Genomic DNA, 25088 nt, shown 5'->3' on the forward strand with positions numbered 1-25088 from the left:
AATTACTAAAATCATCCTTAAAAGTTTTATATTTCATTGTATTTGTTCGTTTATATTACATCACCAATAGAATACATTCAATACATTATCCTACGCGCCAAAGAAAAAGAGAAATAATTACTTTTTTTTCGTAGAATTCATATAATAGATAAAGTGCATCTAAGCGTGTGTTAAAACTATTTTCTACTGATTTTAAATCTACCGGTGCAAAATATTATTCTGTTTTGTCATTCTCATCCTCTATAGCCCAGTCGCGATTCTCCTCGATCAATTTTTTCCAAAATCCTGTAAAAAATAAATATTTGTATTATATGTATATATGTGCTAAATAAAATGCGAAAAAATAAGAGAGAAAATTTAAATACGTATTTAATATACATAATATATTACACATGGTTACGATTAATTATGATCAATTCTGCGATCAGAAGAAACAAATCGAAACGTTCCGTTAACAGTATGTTGTGTTTATATAAGAATAAATTATTTTATATAAAAAATAACCAAGTCAACTCGTTTTTGGACTTTTATTACTTATTGTGTTTTATCATACGAGCGAGAAATCTTTGTTTTTTTTTTTTATACACATAATACGTATACTTAATATTCGTTGCATTCTTGACAAACTTTTAATAATTGTTGCCTAAACGATTGTTCGTCTTAATCGAGAGAGATTCATTTCTTCTTCGACAATTACAAGAAACATCTTTTATACGCATCGTCCGCATTTATATCTATTTAATTACCTATTAATTCTTGAATTGTACCATCGGTACCACCATATTCGACAGGCAAGATATTAGCTGGAATATCTTCAAAGCAGTGCTCGTGTGAGTGCACATGAAGTCTGCTTTTTAACTTCTCCGTAACGAAAGATTTGCCAATCTTCACAACAATATCAAAAATTGTTGGCGCGTTAATAATAACAATCTTGTGATATCTCAAAGGATAGGAGCTCTGCCATGCATAAATTATATTTCTTAGCACGTAGGGTTGTAATTGAAAAATGTGACGTGCGGTTAGATCTTTTATATCTATAAACACTATGTAACCATAGATAGATGCTGCGGGATAATACTTTATCGCTGCTTCTACCGCCAATAAACAAATCTAAAACGATATTACATATTCAAAAATATTGGTCACAAAAAATACATCGTTATGACAGTATTCGCAATTAATTCTTCGAGAGTTTTGTTATTTTAACTTTTACCTTAATCAGATCTGATATTTTGTGCCTTCTCGGATCATGCCGAGTTCCACGCGCAATGAAAATCATTCGTCCTTGGATATCCGGCTTTCGCAGAGGCAATACTATTCTAAACACAAAGGAATTTTTGAATTTAATATATTTTTAAGTTTTACTGCAATATAGTGTGACAATTTAGCGCTGACTGACTTTTTATATTTTTTTAATAAAAGAAACTAAATTTTAGAACTGAAATTTATCATTGACCTTATAGATTATGGAGAAAATTGAAAACTGTTTAGAAAGAAGCTTTTTCTTGGACATTCAATTATCCTAGTAGCAATGGTAATAGTGCTACTAAGGTGGTTGCATGAAAGATGTGAACATTATTTCAAAATGAAGTTAATAAATATTTTCTTTTCTGCCTATTTTTAATGGCTTCTGGAAACTTAATCGTCACACTGTATACATATAACTATCTCCGAAAAATGAAAATAAAATTTTAAATCTAAAATATGTAACATATGATATTATGATAAAAATGAACAAAGACTTATTTTTTAGTTTAAACAATTTATTATGAAAATTAAAGTCGTTATTTATGAAATTCTCTGGTATATAAATGGATAAAAGATAAAAAGAAATGTATTGTCGATTGGACAGTAATAAAGTAGAATAAAGTTCTTATTTAAATTATACGTTTATATGTGCACTCTGAAATAATGGTCGTTACCCCATATCAAGTAGCTCTTGCAGTTCTGGTTGAAACGGATCCTTATTTTTGTACCATTTGGGTAAGTTGGACCGCTGCTTATAATAATTTCGAATCCTGGTCTTGGTTTTCTCAAGATTAAATTTGCAGACTCTCAAAAATCGTAGAATAAGAAAATCATCTGTGAACGTAGAAATTAGATTAGATATTTTTCAAATATAAAATTATAATACAATTTGAAACAATGCTAGATTTATCGTTAAAAATTATATATGATTTTAGATTTTATATTCAGTATGAAATTTAATTACATAATGGAAAAAAATTACAACAGATATTTTTCGACACTGATACGTACGTAATTAACGAAAAATGTTGATCAAAACAGAAATTTTCCGACACTGATTTATACATAATTAATGAAAAAAAATTGCCACAACACATGTATTTTCCAATACTGATGCGTACGAGTATTTTTATGACTCTTGACAAATAAAAATTATGAAATCTTAAATACGCATACAGCGAATACAAAGAAATCAAAACTATAGTTACGAAATTATCTATTAAATGGATAATTCCATTTAATAGATAATTCCGTAACCTCATTCAATGAATATCAGAAATCATGTCATTGACACTAATTAAAGACAATTCGTTTTATTGAAATTAACGAGCTATACTTGAGTTTTATCAATATATTTCAACGCGTCTATCATGTGTGATTACTCATTTTTACCAGTTTGTGCGGGCAAATCGTCGCTCTCTTTGATCCAGCGTCTAATCTCTGCGATGGCATTCTCTCTAGTCTCGTCAGTCTCATTCAAATATGTCGCTGCATATTTCTTATCCTCACTCAGCTTTTGCTCAGCATAATGCACACTGTTGTCGATATAATTGTTCTCCATCGTAACGATAGTGAATTCAAAATCGTGAATGCTAAGCCTTGTTACCGTGGAGAAACTCGCGTGCGCGAGACAAAAATGCACTGACGCGCGTCAGGCGCGATTAACAATAAATAACGCGATCAGCAAAAAAATACACTTTCTTAAGCACTTTGGAACCTACGTGTTCTCTGGAATTATTTCGGTATTAGCTTCAGTAACTAGATATCGCACCATCTACAGCAAATAACGACAGACCCGATTTGATAAACTTAAATACCTAATATCTATTTTCGAGATCATAAACTACGAAGAAACTTTAATTTCTAAATTTTTTTATACTATAGTTCTTTACACTTTTAATATTTTGAATAAAATGAGTGTAAAATAAATTTATTGAAAGAATATAAATAGATTGTTACATGTAAATTACGCATGTAAAATAAATAAAGAGTAATTGTCTAATAGTCTTTTGCAGATAAAAAAATAAATTTATAGGAATTTATTATTGTTATATTAATATTATCTAATCATATATATATAAAATATATTGATTAATATATTAAATAATCGAAGTCTATAAATTACAGATTTATGCTTTGAATCATGTTTTTTAATAATACTTTCAATTATAGTTGTAACTTGAAATCAGAAAACGATGGATTTAGAAAATTTCTTATTTTGAATAGAACATAAGCATTAAAGCAGAAAATTTTTTCGAATTCTACTAAATGATTACATAGACGCGACCATAATAAGTTGAAAATTGCAAATATGATAGAAATTGATGACGATGTACGTGAAAATGTAGAGCCTAAAATTTTTATTAAAATGGAATAACTTAATTTATTAATCCATTCTTGAGATATCCGAGTTGTTATATAAAGTACATCCCGAACCAGTTAAATTAAATAATTATGCGAATCCATACCAGTGATTTATATACATTTTAGATTCCAATAAATTCTTGGAGTTGATTGTGTATTATACAACTTAATGAAAATTACAAAAATGAGTAAATTTATTCGATTTTAGCCAATAAAATTATAAATATTTTACTAAACTTACTCACTTTTATAATTTTCACCAAGTTGTATAATACACAATCTGCTTTTTTAGCTTGTAATAATTATCAGTAAACGATCGCACATATATTATTGTGTTAAATTATTTGTGACGTCAAAAATAGACAGATGAATTTGTTCAACATCTGCCTCTGCCAGTTTCGCTATGTGGTTAGATTTCGTCTTTCCTAAGCCATTCTCGATTTTCTTCGATCAATTTCTTCCAATATGCTGCAAAAATAAATATTTGTACATATTTGTATATTTATGCATGAAATTATATACGAGAGAGTTTAAATAAGTATTTAATATACATATGTAAAATAAATACTTATAATAGTATTTGATGAACTTTTAACAATTTATTTCTTCGTCATATTTGCGCGCAGCACGCGCGCGTGCGCTCTATAAGAAACATCCTTTAAATATTACCCAGTATACTTTGAATTTATATTTATTTAATTTGCAAAATTACCTTTTAATTCCTGAAGTGTGCCATCGGTACCACCATATTCGACAGGCAATATGTTAGCTGGAATATCTTCGAAACAGTGCTTGTGTGAGTAGACTTCAAATTTGCTTTTTAACTTTTCCGTCATAAAAGGTTTCATAATCTTCATAGTAACATCAAATAATGATGGCGCATTGAAAGCAACAATCTTCTGATACCTCATAGGATAGCAGTTCTGACACGTATGGAGTAAATTGTTTATCACGTAGGGTGGGAATTGTAAAATGTGGGATATACTTGGACTGCCTACGTCAAAGAACACTGTATAGCCATATATAGATACAGCTGGATAATACTTTATCGCTGCTTCTACCGTCAATAAAACGATCTAAAAAAATCGTTCATCCAAAAATAATGAATATAAATTAGAAATTCATTATTGAGCATCCGTTATAAATCATTTTAACGTTATGTTATTTTTACCTTAGCTAAATCTGGTATTTTGTGTCTTCTTGGGTTATGCCGAGTACAGTGCATGATGAGGATCAATCTTCCTTGGCTATCCGGCTTTCGCAAAGGCAATATTAATCTAAACGCAAAGGAAACATTCCTGATTTCTTCAAAAAAATTAATATACTTTTTAGTTTTACAACAATACAGTGTTACAATTTAGCTGTGGCTGACTTTTTATATTTCCTAAATGAAAGGAATTAAATTTGAAAACCGAAATTTGGTTCATCGAATGAATCGATTGTGAAGAGAATTGCAGGCAGAAGCGTTTTCTTGGGCATTCAATTCGTTCTATAAAAGATGTGAATATTATTTGAAAACAGGTGAGCACTACATTAAATAAAATATTCATTAATATTTTTATTTTTTTTGCATATTTTTTATGGTTTCTGGAAACTCAATTGTCACACTGTATACATCTAGTTTTCTGAAAGATCTTAATAAAATTTTATTACTAAATTATAATGTAAAATAAAGTTAATAAAAACTTATTTAAACAATTTATGAAGTTCTCTGGTATTTTTTATTCAAAATGGATAAAAGATAAAGAGAAATGCACTTTCTACTGAAAAGTGAGTAAAGAATAAAACAAAGATTTTATTTGTTAGATAATTTATCTATATTCTGACATAATGTTACCCCATTTCAAGCAGTTCTTGCAGTTCCGGTCGAAACGGATCCTTATTTGTGTACCATTCCGGTAAATCAGATCGCTGCTTATAGTGGTTTCGAATCCTGATCTTAGTTTTCTCGAGATTAAACTTGCAGACTCTCAAAAATCGTAGAATAAGAAAATCATCTGCATAAAGATCAAAAATTTTCTTCAAATATAAAGCTACAATTCAATTTAAAATTCAGTGCTAAATCTATCGTTAGAAATTGCCAATTAAATTTATTAGGCACAGAAAATTAATTAATAGAAATTATTTATTACGGGAGGGATTTATTTTTCGACATTGCGTCTCGAGCGTATTATATTCTAATTAATAAATAAAAATTTCGAAATTTTGGATACACATAAATCGGACATAACAAAATTATTATTAAAGAGTTATCTATTAATAGATTACGTTACGCAAACGCTGTTTAAATTTAACGACGAATCATTAATGGTAAGATATTTATATCACTTGACTGTTTTTTTTCTGTGTCATAAACATCCTGCAAGATACTATTAATAGTCTGTTGCAGTTCTATTTTAATCTTACTGTTATCGAATCGTGTACGACAACATGCGTTATGCTATAAATAGAAAAACTTTTTCTTTCTTTCTCAACTAATTAAACATATTAAAAAAAAATAAAATGAAAAATTCTTTAAAGTACTAAAATCTACAATTGGTAACTTTGACATTACAAATTTTTTCTCGTTTTATATAACATTATTTATTATTATTTTTAGAATTTTTAGATCGCTTTTATTTTTTCTTCAAACACGCTAGTTGTATTCCTCAAATCATTCAACGAATTAAATATTAAAACTAACGTTACGCTGGTTACAGGTAATTTGTTTTATTGCTTCCAAATTAATTAGCTGTATTTGGATTTCATTGGCGATATTTCAACGCGTCTATAATGTATAAATATCCAAGCCGAAATTTTAGTCCTATTTTCGACCTCAATTCGACGTTTTACGCATTATTGTGATAATTTAAACTCTCAAATAGATCTTTTTTGATACCTTAAACTCTTAAATGGACCTCTTTTGAATCTATTGAATCGGTTTTTGAAGAGAGTTTAAAGAGGTTTCAAGGAATCAAAAATAAACTTCTTTCGAACCTCGATGTAGAAAATTTTCCAATTGTCATTTTGATAGAATTGCCCAAGATAGAAATTTAATAGGTTTAATATAGTTCGAAAACAGGACTAAACGACTCGGATGTATCTGTTATTTTTACCGATTTGTGCTGGCAAGTCGTCACTTTTTTCAATCCAGCGCCTAATCTCCGCGATAACGTTCTCTCTAGTCTCATCAGACTCGTTCAAATGTGCTGCTGCATATTCCTTATCCTCACTAGTTAGCTCTTGCCAAGCGTAATGCACAATGTTGTCGGCGCAGTTGCTTGTCATCTTGATAGTGAATGCAAAATAGTGACTGCTAAACCTTATAACGTGCAGGAACTTGTATTTATAAATTGTAAAAACACAACGCTCCAGGCGTGGTTAATAAATAGTGTTAACGTTAAACGCAAAAAACGATTCACAAAAAACATAGTGCATAATCATGCACTTTGGAACCTATCTGTTCTATGAAATTATTTCTGCAACAAACAGTTTTAATAATTAGCTTTAGATATGCCATTTGCAATAGACAAATGATCTGCTTGGCAAACTTGTTGGAAAGATACTTCCCGTTTTCGAGAGCATAAACCGCGAAGAAACTTTCTCATTTCTAAATTCTTTACTATAGATCTTATTTAGACATACTGCATCGAAATTTTTCCGAGATATCTTATAATTATTTCAACTGTGCAAAAATGAAACATTTCAGAAAGGTTTCAAAATATGTTTGCAACGTTTCATCGATTTTTCTGATGCGATAGCAAAATATCCGCACTTGAAACCTTACTGAAATATTACTGAAAAATTACTGAAAAAATCTGAAATATTTCTAAAATATTGCTAATCATAATCATCTAAATATTATAAATTTAAACAATATTTCTGAAGTAGATCATTTAAAGTATTTTGAAGAAAAAAATTTGGTAATAACCATCAAATGTTGAATGAAATAATGTCAATTAAATATTTTTTAATAAAATAAAAAATAATTTTTGTTTTTTGAATATTTAGTATTATCAAGTTTAGCAATATTTATAAAATATTTAAAAAAGTAAAATTTTTGGTGCCAAATATTTAATTGGTATTATTTTATTCAACATTTGGTAGTTATTACTAAACTATTTTATTAGAGTACTTCAAAAATAATATTTAAATTTATTATATTGAGAAAATAACAAATATTAGAAACAAAATTAGAAAGGTATAAGAATTACAAGTAAAATACGATTTTATTTTTAATAAATTACGTTTTTATTTATTATTTAAAATCTGATTGAATACAATAAATGTAAACGTAATTTCTGAAATATTTAATAAGAAGAATGCATTATATACATATACAAGACAATAATATTTTATCACATTCTTATACTTTCACTACATAAATTTAGCACACGTCACGAGAGGACTTAGCAAATTTTTGCTTACTTATGTAGATAATTATTCAAGAATTATTACTGAAAGTATTGCTATCAGGGTAGGTTTCATCTTTTGTAAGGCAGTCTTGATTTTCCTCGATAAATTCTTTCCAATATTCTACAAAAATAAATATTTATATTTTATAATTGCATTGAATGATATGCAAACTTAAATATGTATTTAATATAACAAAAGTTTAATTTAACAAACTTTTGATGTTTGTAGCTTAAACGATTGCTTGTCTTAACTATAAGAGGCTTATTTCTTCGACGGCATATTACCTGATGAAGGAAGCATTACTTATATACAGTCCAGTATCGTATTTATATCGTATCTATTGTAATTACCTGCTAATTCCTGAAGTGTGTCATTAGTACCACCATATTCGATAGGCAAGATATTAACAGAAATATCTTCGAAACAGTGCTCGTGTGAATAAACGTAAAATCTACTTTTCAACTTCTCCGTCATAAAAGGTCTGATAAACCTCATAAGAATTTCGAATAGTGATGACGCGTTAAGAAAAACTACCTTTTGATACCTTATAGGATAGCAGTTCTGAAATGTGTGTGCCGCATTTCTTAATATGTAGGTTGAGAATTGTAAAATGTGACGTATAGTTAGATTTCCTATGTCTATGAATAATGTGTAACCATGTACAGTTGCAGCTGGATAATACTTCACCGCTGCTTCTAACATCAATATAGAAAGCTGAAAAAATTATCCAAAAATAATGAAGTTATATTAAAAATGCTTTATCGTGACAGAAGCCGCTACAAATTATTCGAGAGTTATGTTATTTTAATTTTTACCTTAGCTAGATCTGATATTTTGTGTCTTCTTGGATCCTGCAGAGTTCCACGCACAATAAAAATCAATCTTCCTTGGTTGTCTGGTTTTCGCAGGGGCAATATTATCCTAAATAGAAAACGTTAAATTCTTTAAAAAGGTTAATATAATTTTTATAAGTTTTACAACAATAATACAGTGTGACAATTTAGCGCTAACTTTTTATATTATATACTTTATTTTTTTCTAAATGAATAAAACAAAATTTGAGAACCGAAATTTATTATAGATCGAATAGATTGTGAAGAAAACCGAAAGTAATTCGGGAGTAGCGTTTTCGTAGACATTCAATTCGCTCTATTGAAAAAAGATTTGAACGTTATTTAAAAACGAGCCGAAACTATTAATAAATATTTTTGTTTTTTTTGTGTGACGTGTTTTTTTTATGAAATAACAATTAAATTTCCCCGGAACTTAACTGTCACACTGCATGTGTACATGCACGTAGTTGTCTCCGAAAAATCTTAATAAAATTTTATTACTGTAATATATAACGATAAAAGAAAGTTGACAAAAACTTGTTTCTAATTTAAACAATTTATCATTAAAATTAAAGTTGCCATTTATGAAAATGGCCATTCCATGTTATGTATCCCGAATCGATAAACGATAAAGAGATGCAATGTATCGATCAAAGAATAATAAAGTAGAACACAGATTTTTATTTAGATTATACATTTATATATTCCGAAATAATGAAATAATAAATAATCGTTACCCCAATTCAAGCAACTCTTGCAGTTCCGGTTGAAACGGATTCTTATTTGAGTACCATTCTGGTAAGACGGATCGATGCTTATAATAGTTTTGCATCCTCACCTTTGTTTTCTCGAGATTAAATTTGCAGACTCTCAAAAATCTTAGAATAAGAAAATCATCTGCGTGGAGATTAAAAATTTCCTTTAAATGTAAAGGTACAATTCCATTTTTAACAGTGCTAAGCTAAATCTATCGTTAAGAATTATGAATTGAATTTTATATTAATTGTAAGTGCGAATAAATTATTGATATAAATGTAACGCAAGAGAGATTTATCTTCCGATATTGATGTGTGCATATCGCGCGTGTTATTATGTTTCAATTGACGAAAACGAATGTTGAAATCTCGAGTACATTATAAACAGAATACAAAAACAAATTTATTATTAAGGCGATACTGGAATCATTTATATTACCGACAAAAATACCATTTTGTTAAACAAATTATACTTCGTATTGATTTTACAAAAATCATTTTATTTTTTATAGAGATATAATTCCTTTACAAAATTGAAATGCACATGATAATGTATACAGCTCTGATCTATTTTTTGCCACAAACAAGAAAAAATTATAAAATCACAGATTCTCTTTTTGACTTTTACTTTAATATAGCGACCAAAACTGTTAATTCACAGATACATTATTTCGTGGAAACGTTATGTAAGTTATTTATGCAAAATAAAGGCAAAGTCAGATGTCGAATGAATTGAATCGAAAAGTTGTGTACTTATCTTGACGTATAATTTTATGTTAGAGTTTCCTGTTTTATAAATCGTGTGTAAGTCTAGTGCATTTATAAAACTGATGACTCCAGCATCGTCTTAAGAACCTATCTACTAACAAATAGCGAGAATAGAATATTCGCATAATGTATGTTACGCAAACGTTATTTATATAAAAAATGCTGTCTTATTAATCGCAAGATAATCACAGTACTGTATTTTTTCCACAAATTGCGTTTTGAAAAATTGTAAGATGATATTAAATAATCTATTTTAATCTTAATTAGCAATTTTGCGTTCCGCAACGTGCACTTTTTTCAAATATGTAAAACTCTTTTTCTTTCTCAATTAAATAAACGTACAAAAGAAGTTAATTGAAAGACCTTTAAAAAATACTAAAATATAATAATATGATAAGAAACCAATGCAAATTTTCTCTTGTTTTATTTAATATTATTTATTATTATTTATTAGACTTTTAAATTGCTTCCACTTTTTTTTACCAGTTATTATAATTCTCAAAGCATTCAATTAAATGTCAGAAATAATATCATGTAGACGCTGATTAAAGATAATTTGTTTTATTACTCCAAAATTAACGAGCTTTATTTCATCGAGTGACCATTTGTCATTTTTACCGATTTGTGTGGGCAAGTCATCGCTTTCTTGAATCCAACATCTAATTTCTGCGATGGCATTCTCTCTAATCTCGTCAGTCTCGTTCAAATATGCTGCTGCAAATTTCTTATCCTCACTGGTCAGCTCTTGTCGAGCGTTATGCACGATGCCATCGGTGCAATTATTTGCCATCGTGACAATAACGAATGTGAAAATAAACGCGAAGTTCTTGTCACCGCAGGGAGACTTGCATCTGCGATTCGCAAAAAACCACTGTAACGCATGAAGCGCGATCAACGATAAATGCGGTCTGCAAAAACCAGACTTTGCACTTTGAAATCTCTGTGAAATCATGACTGTGATAAATCAGCTTTAGTCATTAGCTACAGATAAGATGCCATTTGCAACAGACAATGACCTATTTGAACTTGATGGAGTGATACTTGGTATCACTCCTCGAAAACATTAGCCGCGAAGAAATTTTAATTTGTAAACTCTTTACTCTATAGTTCTTTAGTTTTTAATCTTTATTATTTTTGACCTTTTAAATAGCACGAGTTTAAAATAAACTTGGAAGAATATAGTTACATTGTTACACGTAGATTACGTAAATGAAGATAACAAATAAATAATAATTAATATTTATCTAATGTGTTTACATTATAATTACAAAAAAACTCTTTGAATAAAATGAATTTTAAGTTATAAGGCAAACAGATTATATTTATCTATGATGTTGAAGCTAGCAGCGGATTCGCAGCAGCAGATTCGTCAAAGCAGGGATTCTCATTCAAAATAAAATACATAAGAAACTTTGACATATAAAGGCAAACTAGCAAGTAACTGCACGAAATACACTTATACGCTTCTAAATAGATCAGACTATCTAGAACAATTAAAAAAATGCGCAGGTCTACTAAATTGTTTAAATTATATAACGAGTTATTGCAGAAACAAGGGAAGGAAGCCTCGGTCGGGGCTGCAAATTTTTTTAGAACATCTTTATAGCCTTCTAAATCAATCCCGACTAGTAAGAAAAATTAAAAAAAATGCGCACGGCTACGAAAAATTATTTAAACAATATAAAATTTATTGCAAAAACAGGAAAACGAAGTCTCGGTCGGGGCTGCAAATTTTTTTAGAACATCTTTATAGCCTTCAAAATCAATCCCGATTAGTAAGAAAAATTTAAAAACATGCGCACGCCTACGAAAAATTATTTAAACAATATAAAATTTATTGCAAAAACAGGAAAACGAAGTCTCGGTCGGGGCTGCAAATTTTTTTAAAACATTGTTGTAGGTTTCTAAATCAATCCCGACTAGTAAGAAAAATTAAAAAAAATGCGCACGGCAATGAAAAATTATTTAAACAATATAAAATTTATTGCAAAAACAGGAAAACGAAGTCTCGGTCGGGGCTGCAAATTTTTTTAAAACATTGTAGGTTTCCAAATCAATCCCGATTAATAAGAAAAATTAAAAAAAATGCGCACGGCTACAAAAAATTATTTAAACAATATAAAATTTATTGCAAAAATAGGAAAACGAAACCTCGGTCGGGGCTGCAATTTTTTTTAGAACATTATTATAGCCTTTTAAATCAATCCCGACTAATGAGAAAAATTAAAAAAAATGCGCACGGCTACGAAAAATTATTTAAACAATATAAAATTTATTGCAAAAACTAAAAAATAAAAAAAATTCTAATACCAAAAACGCAAATAAATTTTAATATAAAAAAGTCAAAAAAATTTTAACATTCACAAACAGTAAGAACAAAACAAAAAAAGAGACCATATTCTCGCCACCCCCTCGTTGGTTGGTCTTGGGTAGCGCAAAGAGAGAGAACAATATGTATGTTTAGCAGTCAAATTATATTTCTGATCTATAATTTACATCAAAGTAGAAAATTGGGAAATCATACTATTTCTTTTCTATAATGACAATATTATATTCCTATACGGCGCAAGCAAGCAACCTTAATATGATTGCTAATAAATTTCCAACGCCGACCAAGCCCTTGTTTCTGCAATAACTCGTTATATAATTAAAACAATTTAGTAGCCGTGCGCATTTTTTTAAATTTTTCTTACTAGTCGGGATTGATTTAGAAGCCTACAATAATGTTCTAAAAAAATTTGCAGCCCCGACCGAGACTTCGTTTTCCTGTTTTTGCAATAACTCGTTATATAATTTAAACAATTTAGTAGACCTGCGCATTTTTGTTAATTGTTCTGGATAGTCTGATCTATTTAGAAGCGTATAAGTGTATTTCGTGCAGTTACTTGCTAGTTTGCCTTTATATGTCAAAGTTTCTTATGTATTTTATTTTGAATGAGAATCCCTGCTTTGACGAATCTGCTGCTGCGAATCCGCTGCTAGCTTCAACATCATTATTTATCTTGTTCATATAATTTAAAAATTTACGTAATTTTTATTAATAATTGTAATTAATTGTTATGCATTATCCTCTTAAATAGTCTCGCAAAAAGAAGAAAAACAATATATTTTCACACATTTTAATATATGATATGAGTTGTGTGTGTGTGTGTGTGTGTGTGTGTGTGTGTGTGTGTGTGTACACAGGGTGATTATTAATGAACGTCCCTACTTTTTACCATAAGAACGCGCATTTGTAATTTCTAATATAATAATATGTTAGAAATACGTATCCGTCAGTAAATCATGCTTCTATGATAACAAGTGGGGACATTCATTAATAATCACCCTGTACACACACACACACACACACACACACGCACGCACGCACACACACACACACACGCACGCACACACACACACACACACGCGCGCGCGCGCGCGCGCGTACACACACGTACATATGTACATACATACATACGTACATACACATATATCTTACATTGGTACAAATTTTGTGAGTGATTTAAATATGTATACAAGTTTACAAGCAAAATTCGAAGTTTTGAAATTCGACACTAATGCAGAACATTGGAATTACAACTCACAATCAGCTTGATATTTTACAGGCTCTGTACTTTGATTTTAGATTAATTGAGTCATCCAAATTTCAATCTTATTCTCCGAATATTTCCTTATACTTTTTTCGTTTCTATTTCTTTGTGTGAAAGAAATTTTAGTAAATTAAAATAGATTAAGAATTACTTAAGATCGACTATAAGACAGAAAAGTCAATTAAAATAATTATTTTTATTTTGATACATTTAATATATAAATAATACATTATAACATATAAATATTATTTTTTGTATATACAAAAATTATTTATAAACAATCATGTCGGATCTGTTTATTATTCTTCCTCTAAAAACATTAGGGGAGTTGAAAAAAACCTTGCTTAGGGCACGGAAAAGATAGATACGGCGCTACTAGCATAATATATATTACGCAAACGCTGTTTGTATTAAATGCTGCAAATAAAAAGTGGCTGCTGTAGTATTATCTGTATATCACTGATTATTTTCGATATAACTCTTTCATGTTGCTATGTGATATATAATGATTCATTCTAACAAACTACTTATTTATATATTAAGAACAAATTATTTGTTGTAGTTAATTTTTATTTATATAGTTAGCAAATATAGCTTTAGCAAATCATAGACTAGTCATAGCACTAAAAATTTTATTTTTTATGTGTCTCATCAATTACAAGATATTACTCATGAATTTTTTTTACGAGTTACATTTTAAACATCTTACATAATGATATTGAAATTTTGTTAAGAAGTTATTTTAATCCTAATTGACAATTTGCGTCCCACAATATTTTTATCTCAAATATGTAAAACCTTTTCTTTTTTCTCTTCAATTAATTAATCACATAAAAAATTAAGAATTTTAAAAAATACTAAAATTTAACGATAAGAAACTTCGAGAACACAAATTTCTTTTTATTTAACATCATTTATTTATAAGACTTACAGATCACTTTCCCTGTTCTTTCAAATACTAGTATTTATTATATTCCTTAACTCATTCAGAGAGCTAAATAATATCAAAAACAATGTCATGTTAATACTGATCAGACGTATTTAATTCGTTTTATTATTCCGAAATTAACAAGTTCTATTTGAATTGCATCGAGTGGCAATATTTCAATGCGTGTATCATGTGTAATCACTGTTATTTGCGAGGGCAAGTCGTCATTTTCTTTAATCCAGCGTCTAATCTCCGTGAGAGCGTTCTCTCTAATCTCGTCAGTCTCGTTCAAATGTGCCGCTGCATATCTTTTATCCTCAATGATCTTGTCGTGCGTGATGCACTATGCTGTCAGCGGAGTTGCTCGCCATTGTGACAGTAATGAACTAGAATCGTCCAGAAACTCGCGACAACGAGCCACAAGAATACAGCGTTATATATCAGTGATGCAGCAAATAACGCAATAAGCAACACGTGCTCCTTGAATCTACGCGATTAGAAAGTTTCTACGATAAACTTGCGTCATAATAAAAAATTATGCGATGTACAAAGGGCAAATTCTGTTTGATTACGTTAATGATTACTTCTTCTTTAATTCAGCTATAAATGAAGAAATAAATTGTGCAAGAAATGGATTTAAAAAGAAAACCATCAACTTAGATTCAGCTGTTTAAGAGGATGCTAAAGTAACAGAAGAACTTCCTCGATGTCGGTCCTACAGATCACTGCAGATTATTTTTCGAGCAAGACCAGGCTATTGCTCTTTGTCCATTGCATAGATCTGTCTTTGTTTTTTGATTATTTCGCCATCTGCGAAAAGTCCTATCAACTACTGTTGGGCTCCATATTGCTCTGTTTATGACAGTTCATCTTCGCTGAGCGAAATATGCGCGTGGTAAAAGCACATTAGCTTTTTTGTTAGGCGTTCAATCGTAATTTTACAAGGTCAGTGTTATTCGTGCATGTTTTCTGAAGGGTGCTCTACTATCATTTTGTACGCACGAGCTACACAACTTCTGTATTAAGGTAAAGTTAACCTCAGGTGACGGCTATACGAGTGAATTTTTAATGATTTATTAAATTTTTGTTCGATTTTCTTATAAAATTGACCTGAGCACCCTTTTTTTTACGCATATTTCAATTCTAAAAAAAGTTTTTGTGATTTTGTAAAGCCAATCCAAAGATATTTAATGCACTGTAAATGTCGGTAATTCGTGGTACTTTAGCATCCTCTTAAGTCAGCAAGTGCTAGATTAACGATAAACGAATAACGAATTTAGAAATTCGCTGTCTCAAATTAGTACAGGATGTACAAATCAAGATAAAGCAAAAGAAAAACGTTATTAATAAATTTATCAAAGTTTCAGGATATATTTAAAAGAAACTAATATTATCTTACATTGGTATAAAGTCCAAAAGAACTAATTTCAATTATGCAGTTCAAATTTGGCTTTTAAAATTTGGAGACACTTTACAAAATTTTCAAATGTGCTACGCAAGGTCCCAAATGAACTTTTTGATACTAGCAATCCATCAATTTCCGCCCGAGTTATGCTCATTTCCACCAATGTAGATTAACTTTGATCTGAATTTAACTTACTCTTCATTTTTTTCCACTTCTTAGATCTATTAATCCAAAATGTTATTCAATTTTGTCATTCTTATCATTTACAAGACACTCGAGATTTTTTTTGATTGATTTATTTCAATATTTTACTAAAGTAAATATTTACATATATCAGTAGTTCATATTTAGATTCCGGTGAGTTCTTATTTTTCAGTAATTGTTAGTAAATAATTACTCATATTGCTATGTTAATTTATTTCAAAAATAGATAAATCTACTCAACATCTGCCTTTGCTAATATCGCTAGCTGCGTAGTTTTTATCTTTCATAATCCAATCACGACTGTTCTCGATCATTTTTTTTTAAATTCTGCAAAATAAATATTTGAATTATATATACGCATTAAATTATATGCTCATTTAAATACTTATTTAATATATAATAATTTAATATTTACCGATATATTTACTTATTATTTGAAGGATTCTTAATAAACTTCTTTGTCTTGATTCTTTAATGATTAATGTCTAAACGATTGTTTGTCTTAATTGTGAGTTGTGATTGTAATTGTGAAGTAATTGTGAATAATCTCATTAATCTCGTTTAAATTTACCGCTGCAAATTTCTTATTTTCGCTAATCAACTCTTGTCAAGCGTGTTGCTCAGTGCTGTTGCCGAAACAAGTCACCATTGTGATAATAATAAATGCAAAGAAGTAAACGCAATGTTTTGAACAGACTTGTGTCTATGATTGGTAAAGACGCACTGAAATACGTAAAGCACAATCAAGGCAAAGGCGATCTACAGAAATATGATCTTATATAATGAAATTATGTTTGCACAATTTAAAATATTTATAATAAATTAGCATGTGTAATGAGTTTCAAATACGGCACCATTTGCAATAGATAAATGAGATTTGTAGATATAATAAATACGTACTTGATACACAACCTGAAAAGACGAGTCGCAAAGAAACTTCAATTTCCAAATTATTTGTAATAATTTTTTACACTTTTGTTTTTTTAAATACAATGAGTATGAAATGGTCTTACTAAAAAATTATAATATTGTATGTAAATTTTTCAAAACAGTTAAAGAGAAATATTCGTATTTTATTCTCCTGAGGATGAGGCGCAAAGAAATCTGATTTTTTAAAATTCTTTATACTATAATTATTTACACTTTGGACTTTTTAATAGTAATAGTGTAACAAAAGCTTATTAAACGATTATAGTTGTATTAACTAGTATATGTAAATTACGCATGGAAAATAAATATATAAAATATGGGTATATCTTTTATTTCTAGTTTAAACAATAAAATTCATCATGTAAAATGAGTTAATAGATTGCAAGACAATTAAAATGAATTTAACTTATTCACATAGTTTAAACATATATGAAATTTTTATTAAAAGCTTAACTTTGTACATCTCTTTATGCAATATGATTTTACGTGCTTTCTGTGCAAAAAGAAAAAAGAATCAATATATTTTGCGTAAAATAAACACTTGAACCAAGGTTAATATACTCTTGTACCTATTTCTACCAAGCAGATTAACTTTAATCTCAGTTTGAGTTACTCTTTATCTTTCTTTAGCTCTAAGAATTTGAAAACGGAAAAATAAATTAAAGTAAGATTAAAGTTAATTTGCGTTGGAGCTAGAAATGGGCTTTATTACTTTACTGCCTTAACCATCAACAAGTTATAAATGTGTCTGCTGAAAATCTTCCTCTATAGGTTCAACTGTCAGGACACTTTGGCCATTCTCATCCTGCGTAATCCAGTCGCGATTCTCTTCGATCAATTTTTTCCAATGTTCTGAAAAAATAAGTATTTGTATTATATGTATGTACCAAATTATATTAACTACAATATATATCTAATATAGTATACTGAATATTTGAAAATTTTTTAACAAACTTTTAATGATTGTTGCCCAAGCAATAGCTCGTATTAATTGCGAAAGATTTATTTTTTCCCCATACTTGCTTTACAGAAAATATCTGTTATATTACATTATCCAGTATCGCATTAATATTTATTTTATTTACCGTAATTACCTGTTAACTCCTGCATTGTTCCATCGGTACCGCCATATTCGATAGGCAAGTTATCAGCTGGAATATCTTCGAAACAGTGGTTGTGTTTGAAGACAAATACTCTGCTTTTTAACTTTTCTGCCAGAAAGAATTTGAAAGTGCTAATAAGAATATCAAAAACTGTTGATGTGTTAACAAAAACAATCTTCTGATATCTCACAGGATAGCACTTTTGCCATGAATGGGCTATATTTTTTAATACAAAGGGAGAGAGTTGAAAAATGTGGCGCGCAGTTGGATTGGATATATCTATATAGAATGCCACACCATATATAGATCCTGCGGGATAATACTTCATCGCCGTTTCTAGCGTCAGTATATAGACCTAAAAAAATCGCTCACCCAGAAATAATGGACATACATTATCGTGATAGCATTCCCTACAAATCGTTTGAGCGATATGTTATTTTAACATTACCTTAATTACATTTGATATTTCGTGTATATTTGGGTCATACCGACTTATGCGCATCAGTAAAACAAGTCTTCCTTGACTGTCTGGCTTTCGCAGTGGTACATGTATTCTAAACATAAAGGAAATATTTCTGAATTTTTCGAAGAAGTTAATATATTGGATGATTGCAAAAGTTCGCGTCTGATTTTTATAAGAAATCAGAAAGATTTCGTCGCAATGCGGCATTCAAATGTGGTATTGTTTACGGAATAAAAAGAAAAAGAAAACAGAAAAAAGAATTGTATTCCACTAAGGTACGGACAACGTCAAAATGCCGTTGAGAGCGGAATTGATCGTAAAAATAAAATCCATTCAAAATAATATCACCATTTTGAAATTTGCCAAATCACTTCTAATTGTTGACGAAAAGGAGCACAATCCAACTAAACATCCCGAATATTTTTTGTTGCGGTTTTAACCCTCATTTCTTTCCGGAATTAGTATAATATAACGCATATACGAGGGTTACTCGAAAAGTAATACACCACATTTTTTTTCTCAAAATCTATTTGCTCTACAAAAATGATGTTTACACATATGAAAGAATGATGTTTTATCTACACGCTCTATTTTTCTACGTAATCTCTTTCAAGTTCTACTGGGTGTTTACGATAATTAATCGGATCTCGGATTGGATTGAACAATGGTACTCAACGTAAGTATAGAAAATTTCCCTAGGCTAATCGGATTGACGATTGCTGTCTCAAATGTAATCCGATTGATGACGAAAGCGTGGAGACCGAGAAGCATGCTTGAAAGGTAAGTCTTTTTATTTTTTTAAATAATAACACAAAAAATCAAAGATTAAGTTACAAAGAATGATTTGAATTTAGATTTATTGTAATTTTTTTTGTCTAAACACTGGATTTCGTTTAAATTTCTGTTTGTAAAAATTAATTAATCTATTCTAAAGTTTGTGGTTACATCGGAAACAAATCAAAATTAATAAAACAATTATTAATTATTAGGTACATATTAAAGCATATAATATTTCAAGCATATCATATAGAATTCCTGTTTATTATAAACTTAGTAAACATAACTTTGAAATTATTCAACTACATTATACATTAATCAATATTAATTTATATGTTAAAAATCAATAATGTTTCTAAAAATGTTCTTTTTATTCTTTTCCACATCGTAAATAAACTTCAATTCCATGAATAAATAAAAATGACTGGAAAATGGATTTATATGAAGAGGGCATTATTGAACAATATCAATTTGTGCTAACTTAAAATTTGTAAAATCTACTTTTCTTTATTAGTTGTTTATTAAAGAGTAATAATATAAAAATGTAATATACGCATCATATATGCATACAATTATTTTAATTTTATTTATGTATATTCCGTTCTTATATTATTACTCTTTAATGAACAACTAACAAAGAATAGCAGATTTTACAAATTTTAAGTTAGCACAAATTGATAATGTTCAATAATGCCCTTTTCATGTCAATCCATTTTCCAGTAATTTTTATTTATTCTTGGAGTTGAAGTTTATTTACGATCTGGAAAAGAATAAAAAAAACATTTTTAAAGACATTATTGATTTTTAACATATAAATTAATATTGATTAATGTATAATGTAGTTGAATAATTTCAAAGTTATTTTTACTGAGTTTATAATAAACAGGAATTCTATATGATATGCTTGAAATATTATATACTTTAATATGTACCTAATAATTAATAATTGTTTTATTAATTTTGATTTGTTTCCGATATAACCACAAACTTTAGAATAGATTAATTAATTTTTACAAACAGAAATTTAAACGAAATCCAGTGTTTAGACAAAAAAATTACAATAAATCTAAATTCAAATCATTCTTTTTAACTTTATCTTTGATTTTTTGTATTATTATTTAAAAAAATAAAGAGACTTTTCAAGCATGCTTCTCGGTCTCCACGCTTTCGTCATCAATCGGATTACATTTGAGACAGCAATCATCAATCCGATTAGCCTAGGGAAATTTTCTATACCTACGTTGAGTACCATTGTTCAATCCAATCCGAGATCCGATTAGTTATCGTAAACACCCACTGCCTTCTTTCAGCGATTCACTAGGGCCTCTATACCCTGTCTGTACTAATTCTCGCTTTGATTACGTAACCAGGTTTTCACTACTCTAATCATCTCTTTGTTGTCTTCAAATGTTTTCCGGCCTCTAAAGGATAGCATTCGTGGAAAACATTTTGAAGATGACAAAGAGGTGATTAGAGCAATGAAAACCTGGCTAAGTAACCAGAGCGAGAATTGGTACAGGCAGGGTATAGACGCCCGTAGTGAATCGCTGGAAGAAAGTAGTAGAACTTGAAAGAGATTATGTAGAGAAATAGAGCATGTAGATAAAACATCATTCTTTTATATGTGTAAACATTATTTTTGTAGAACAAATAGTTTTTGAAAAAAAATGTGGGGCATTATTTTTCGGGTAACTCTTGTATATAACTTTTTATTTTTTATTTTTTGAAATATTTTTTTCACGCACAAATCGAATTAACAGTATCTGACGATAAACTTATTTATTGAATTATGTTTTGTCCATCTAAAAGCAATGCGATAAAACAAATGTTTCTGACATGGACATACTGTGTCTATGGTTTCTGATCATTTATGAAATTGAACACGAACTTTTGTAATCATTGATTATATCTTCTAGTAATTTAATGTGATAATTTATTGCTACTTAATTTTTTATGTTTCCTAAAAAAATTGCAATAAAAAAAACCAAAATTGAAAATTATATATTGTATAAGTAATAAATAAATATTAAGTATAAATTTATCGATCGCCCTAATAGAGTAGTGGAGAAAAATTTTACTCAGATTATTTATTTAAACTCTGAAATAACTCTGTTACCCCAGATCAAGCAGCTCTTGCAATTCCGGTCGAAAAGGATCCTTGTTTGTGTACCATTCCGGTAAGTCGGATTGTTGCTGGTAATGGTTTCGAATCCTGTCCTTAGTTTTCTCGACATCAAATTTGCAAACTCTCAAAAATCGTAGAATAAGGAAATCATCTGCATAAAGATGAAAGATTTCGTTCAAATATAAAACTACATATTTATTAAATTAAAATTAAAATAGATTAAGAACTACTTAAGATCGACTATAAGACAAAAAAATCAATTAAAATAATTATTTTTATTTATATACACTTAATATATAAATAATACATTATAATATTTAAATAATATTGTATACTTCTTGTATATATAAAAATTCTTTGTAAACGATCATGTCGTATCTATTTGTTATTTTTCCTCTAAAAATATTAGGGGAGTTAAAAAAAACTTGCCTAGGGCAAGGAAAAGATAGATACGGGGCTGCTATTAGCTCGATTGCATGTGCGCATAATATATATTATGCAAACGTTGCTTGTATTAAATGCTGCAGATAAAAAATAGCTGCTGCAGTATTATCTGTATATCACTGATGTATTGATTATTTTTGATAACTCTTTTATATTGCTATGTGATATATGATAATTCATTCTAACAGATTACTTATTTATATATTAGGAACAAATTATTTGTTGTAGTTTATTTATATTTATAGTTAGCAAATATAGCTTTAGCAAATTATAAACTAACTATAGCAGTAAAAATTTTATTATTCATTTCTCATTAATTACAAGATATGTCACTAATGAATTTTTTTTACGAATTGCGTTTTAAACATCCTGCATAATGATATTAAAATTTTGTCAAGGACTTTAATTTTAGTTGGCAATTCGCATCCTACAATATGCATATTTTTATTTTAAATATGTAAAACCCTTTCTTTTTTCTCCTCAATTAATTAAACACATAAAAAATTAAGAATTTTAATTAAAAAATACTAAAATTTAATGATACGATAAGAAACTTTAGCAATATAAAATTATATAAAATTTCCTTTTGTTTTATTAAACATCATTTATTTATAAGACTTACAGATTGGTTCCCCTGTTCTTTCAAATACCAGTTTTTATATTCCTTAACTCATTCAGAGAGCTAAATAATATCACAAACAATATCACGTTAATGTTGATCAGAGATATTTAATTCGTTTTATTTTTTTGAAATTAACAAGTTCTATTTGAATTTCATCGAACGGCAATATCTCAGTCTATCATGTATAATCACTGTTATTTTTACCGATTTGCAAGGGCAAGTCGTCATTTTCTTCAATCCAGCGTTTAATCTCTGCGAGGGCGTTCTCTCTAATCTCGTCAGTTTCGTTCAAATGTGCCGCCGCGTATGTTTTATCCTCAATGGTTAGATCTTGTCGAGCGTGATGCACTATGCTGTCGGCGCAATTGCTCGCCATCGTGACAGTAATGAACTAGAATCGTTCAGAAACTGCATCTCGACAGCGATGCAGTGATGCAACAAATAAGGCGTTAACCAACACGTTCTCGCTATGTACAAAGTGCAAATTCTGTTTAATTACGTGAATAATTAATTTTTTCTGTTCTCAAAAAAATTATCTAGATACACACACTATAATCGCGTATTCGATGTGCTGACTCGGCTCAAGTAGATGGTCTCCCGAGTAAAAATTTTATATGTAATTATATATGACCATATCTAAATCATCATTTATGATCATGAACAAAATTTGTCTTTATATGACCATGTATAAACATATATAAACATATATGATACAACAAATTTATTTATAAATATTCACTTTAATATTGTCAAAAACAGTTTTCTTAATGTTAAGTCTTAATTAAAATAGAAATGTTACTTAAGGTAAAAAAAAATCGAAAATATTTCTCAAGAACTTTTTTTTTCGGAAATTTTTAAACGCCCACTTATCCAAGTCAAAACTTCGCCCAACGTTGCTTGACCTGTAAATCCGCTGCTTATATTAACACCTGTATATCGAGTCAATATATGTTATTGAAAAGATGAAACATATAAGTAAAGCATATTATTTATATAAACATATATAAAATTATACTTTTTTACGATGATGATTTGAATGGGTAACCGCTTGAAAATTTCCGGAAAAAATTCTTGAGAAAAATTTTCAATTCTTTTTTTAATATTTTTATTTTATTTAATGTTAAGGAAACGGTCTTTTACAATATTAAAATAAATATTTATAAATAAATAATTTTTTGTAGAAAAAGTTGTCAAGTCAGCGAAAGCAACATGTCGCGAGCAGGCTTGGAAAATTTTGTAAATAAGGTGAACACTTTTAAAATGTCTAAATGTAAACGTACTTTGTATTTGCGACAAAAGACGCATTATGCTTGCGCGGTAATAGCGCGCTTCCCGATTGATATCCAAATCCGAATATCCTATGGACGTCTAAAAATTGACCATTAATAGACGTGTGTGTGAAGCTGGCATATCATTTAGTGGTAACTCACTAAACATTGTCAGTTCTAGATTTATTTTCAATAGTTCTACAGTTCCTGATAGATAAAACAAATAGTTCTGGCCTTTAAAGCGAAAAAAACGCAAAGTGAGATGCCAGGTTCACGCAGCATCTCAGTTTGTCCTGCGTCATTTTCCAATTCTTGTAGGATTGTAAAAGATCTATAGTTCTAGATGAGTTCTAGCGTTTAAAATACTTTATTTAATTTAAAAAAAAGAATTATAATAAAATATATATTTTATAATATTACATAATAGAGTTCCGTGAACAAAAAAATATTTTTCCTACAGTTCTCAACATATTAAAGCGTTTTCCGAAGAGTTCCGGTCGATTCAATTATTTATTAATTAGAAAAAAATTGTTATCTTCTTGAAAAACGTATGTTCGCGTATATGGGTGAGACGCTGATCGGTTGTTTAGAATTCTGTGCATAAAAAAATATTTTTTCTGTGGGTCTAAACTTTTTTAACAATGTTTTATAGAGTTCGGCAGCATTATTAATTATTTGTTAAATAATTTTTATTTCCTGATATAGCCGCATTTATTATTATATGTACACTGGCAAATGTATTGTTATATGGACACTGGCTTTTCTCGTTCTCAGCGTAACCCGGAACTAATGACGTGGACGTGATGAGATTATGGTTCCTTTTTTTGCTTTTTTTACTTTTTTAGGATTTTTGTTTTTTTTTT

General features: G+C 29.0%; 4 protein-coding genes across 5 annotated transcripts; all 4 read right to left on the reverse strand.

Annotated features, from left to right (window-relative positions):
• Positions 1 to 11: 11 nt before the first annotated feature.
• LOC105199329 (retinol-binding protein pinta) lies at positions 12 to 3109 on the reverse strand. Its single transcript, XM_011166379.3, has 5 exons — positions 2641 to 3109; positions 1923 to 2082; positions 1214 to 1319; positions 747 to 1110; positions 12 to 285 (listed from the first exon to the last, which is right to left on the reverse strand). Exons 1-5 carry the CDS (start codon positions 2807 to 2809, stop codon positions 215 to 217), a joined length of 870 nt encoding a protein of 289 aa, XP_011164681.2. The 5' UTR covers positions 2810 to 3109; the 3' UTR covers positions 12 to 214.
• Positions 3110 to 3987: 878 nt separating this feature from the next.
• On the reverse strand, positions 3988 to 6959 carry LOC105199328 (retinol-binding protein pinta). The gene is made up of 5 exons (XM_011166378.3): positions 6708 to 6959; positions 5450 to 5609; positions 4784 to 4889; positions 4325 to 4688; positions 3988 to 4080 (listed from the first exon to the last, which is right to left on the reverse strand). Exons 1-5 carry the CDS (start codon positions 6877 to 6879, stop codon positions 4022 to 4024), a joined length of 861 nt encoding a protein of 286 aa, XP_011164680.2. The 5' UTR covers positions 6880 to 6959; the 3' UTR covers positions 3988 to 4021.
• Positions 6960 to 7830: 871 nt separating this feature from the next.
• LOC105199327 (retinol-binding protein pinta) lies at positions 7831 to 11265 on the reverse strand. Of its 2 annotated transcripts, none has more exons than XM_011166376.3 (5): positions 10982 to 11265; positions 9578 to 9737; positions 8823 to 8928; positions 8358 to 8721; positions 7831 to 8127 (listed from the first exon to the last, which is right to left on the reverse strand). In XM_011166376.3, the coding sequence occupies exons 1-5, from the start codon at positions 11151 to 11153 to the stop codon at positions 8036 to 8038; spliced, it is 894 nt and encodes a 297-aa protein (XP_011164678.1). In that variant the 5' UTR covers positions 11154 to 11265; the 3' UTR covers positions 7831 to 8035. The 2 variants fall into 2 exon arrangements, with proteins under 2 accessions (XP_011164678.1, XP_011164679.1); XM_011166377.3 differs by having other exon boundaries at positions 9578 to 9759; positions 10982 to 11259.
• A 6468-nt stretch (positions 11266 to 17733) lies between these two features.
• On the reverse strand, positions 17734 to 23643 carry LOC105199326 (retinol-binding protein pinta). The gene is made up of 6 exons (XM_011166374.3): positions 23506 to 23643; positions 23162 to 23424; positions 21883 to 22042; positions 18975 to 19080; positions 18518 to 18881; positions 17734 to 18275 (listed from the first exon to the last, which is right to left on the reverse strand). Exons 2-6 carry the CDS (start codon positions 23331 to 23333, stop codon positions 18160 to 18162), a joined length of 918 nt encoding a protein of 305 aa, XP_011164676.1. The 5' UTR covers positions 23334 to 23424; positions 23506 to 23643; the 3' UTR covers positions 17734 to 18159.
• Positions 23644 to 25088: the final 1445 nt, after the last annotated feature.

The sequence above is a fragment of the Solenopsis invicta genome, chromosome 16 (assembly GCF_016802725.1).
Source record: "Solenopsis invicta isolate M01_SB chromosome 16, UNIL_Sinv_3.0, whole genome shotgun sequence".
Classification (NCBI taxonomy): Eukaryota; Metazoa; Arthropoda; class Insecta; order Hymenoptera; family Formicidae; genus Solenopsis; species Solenopsis invicta.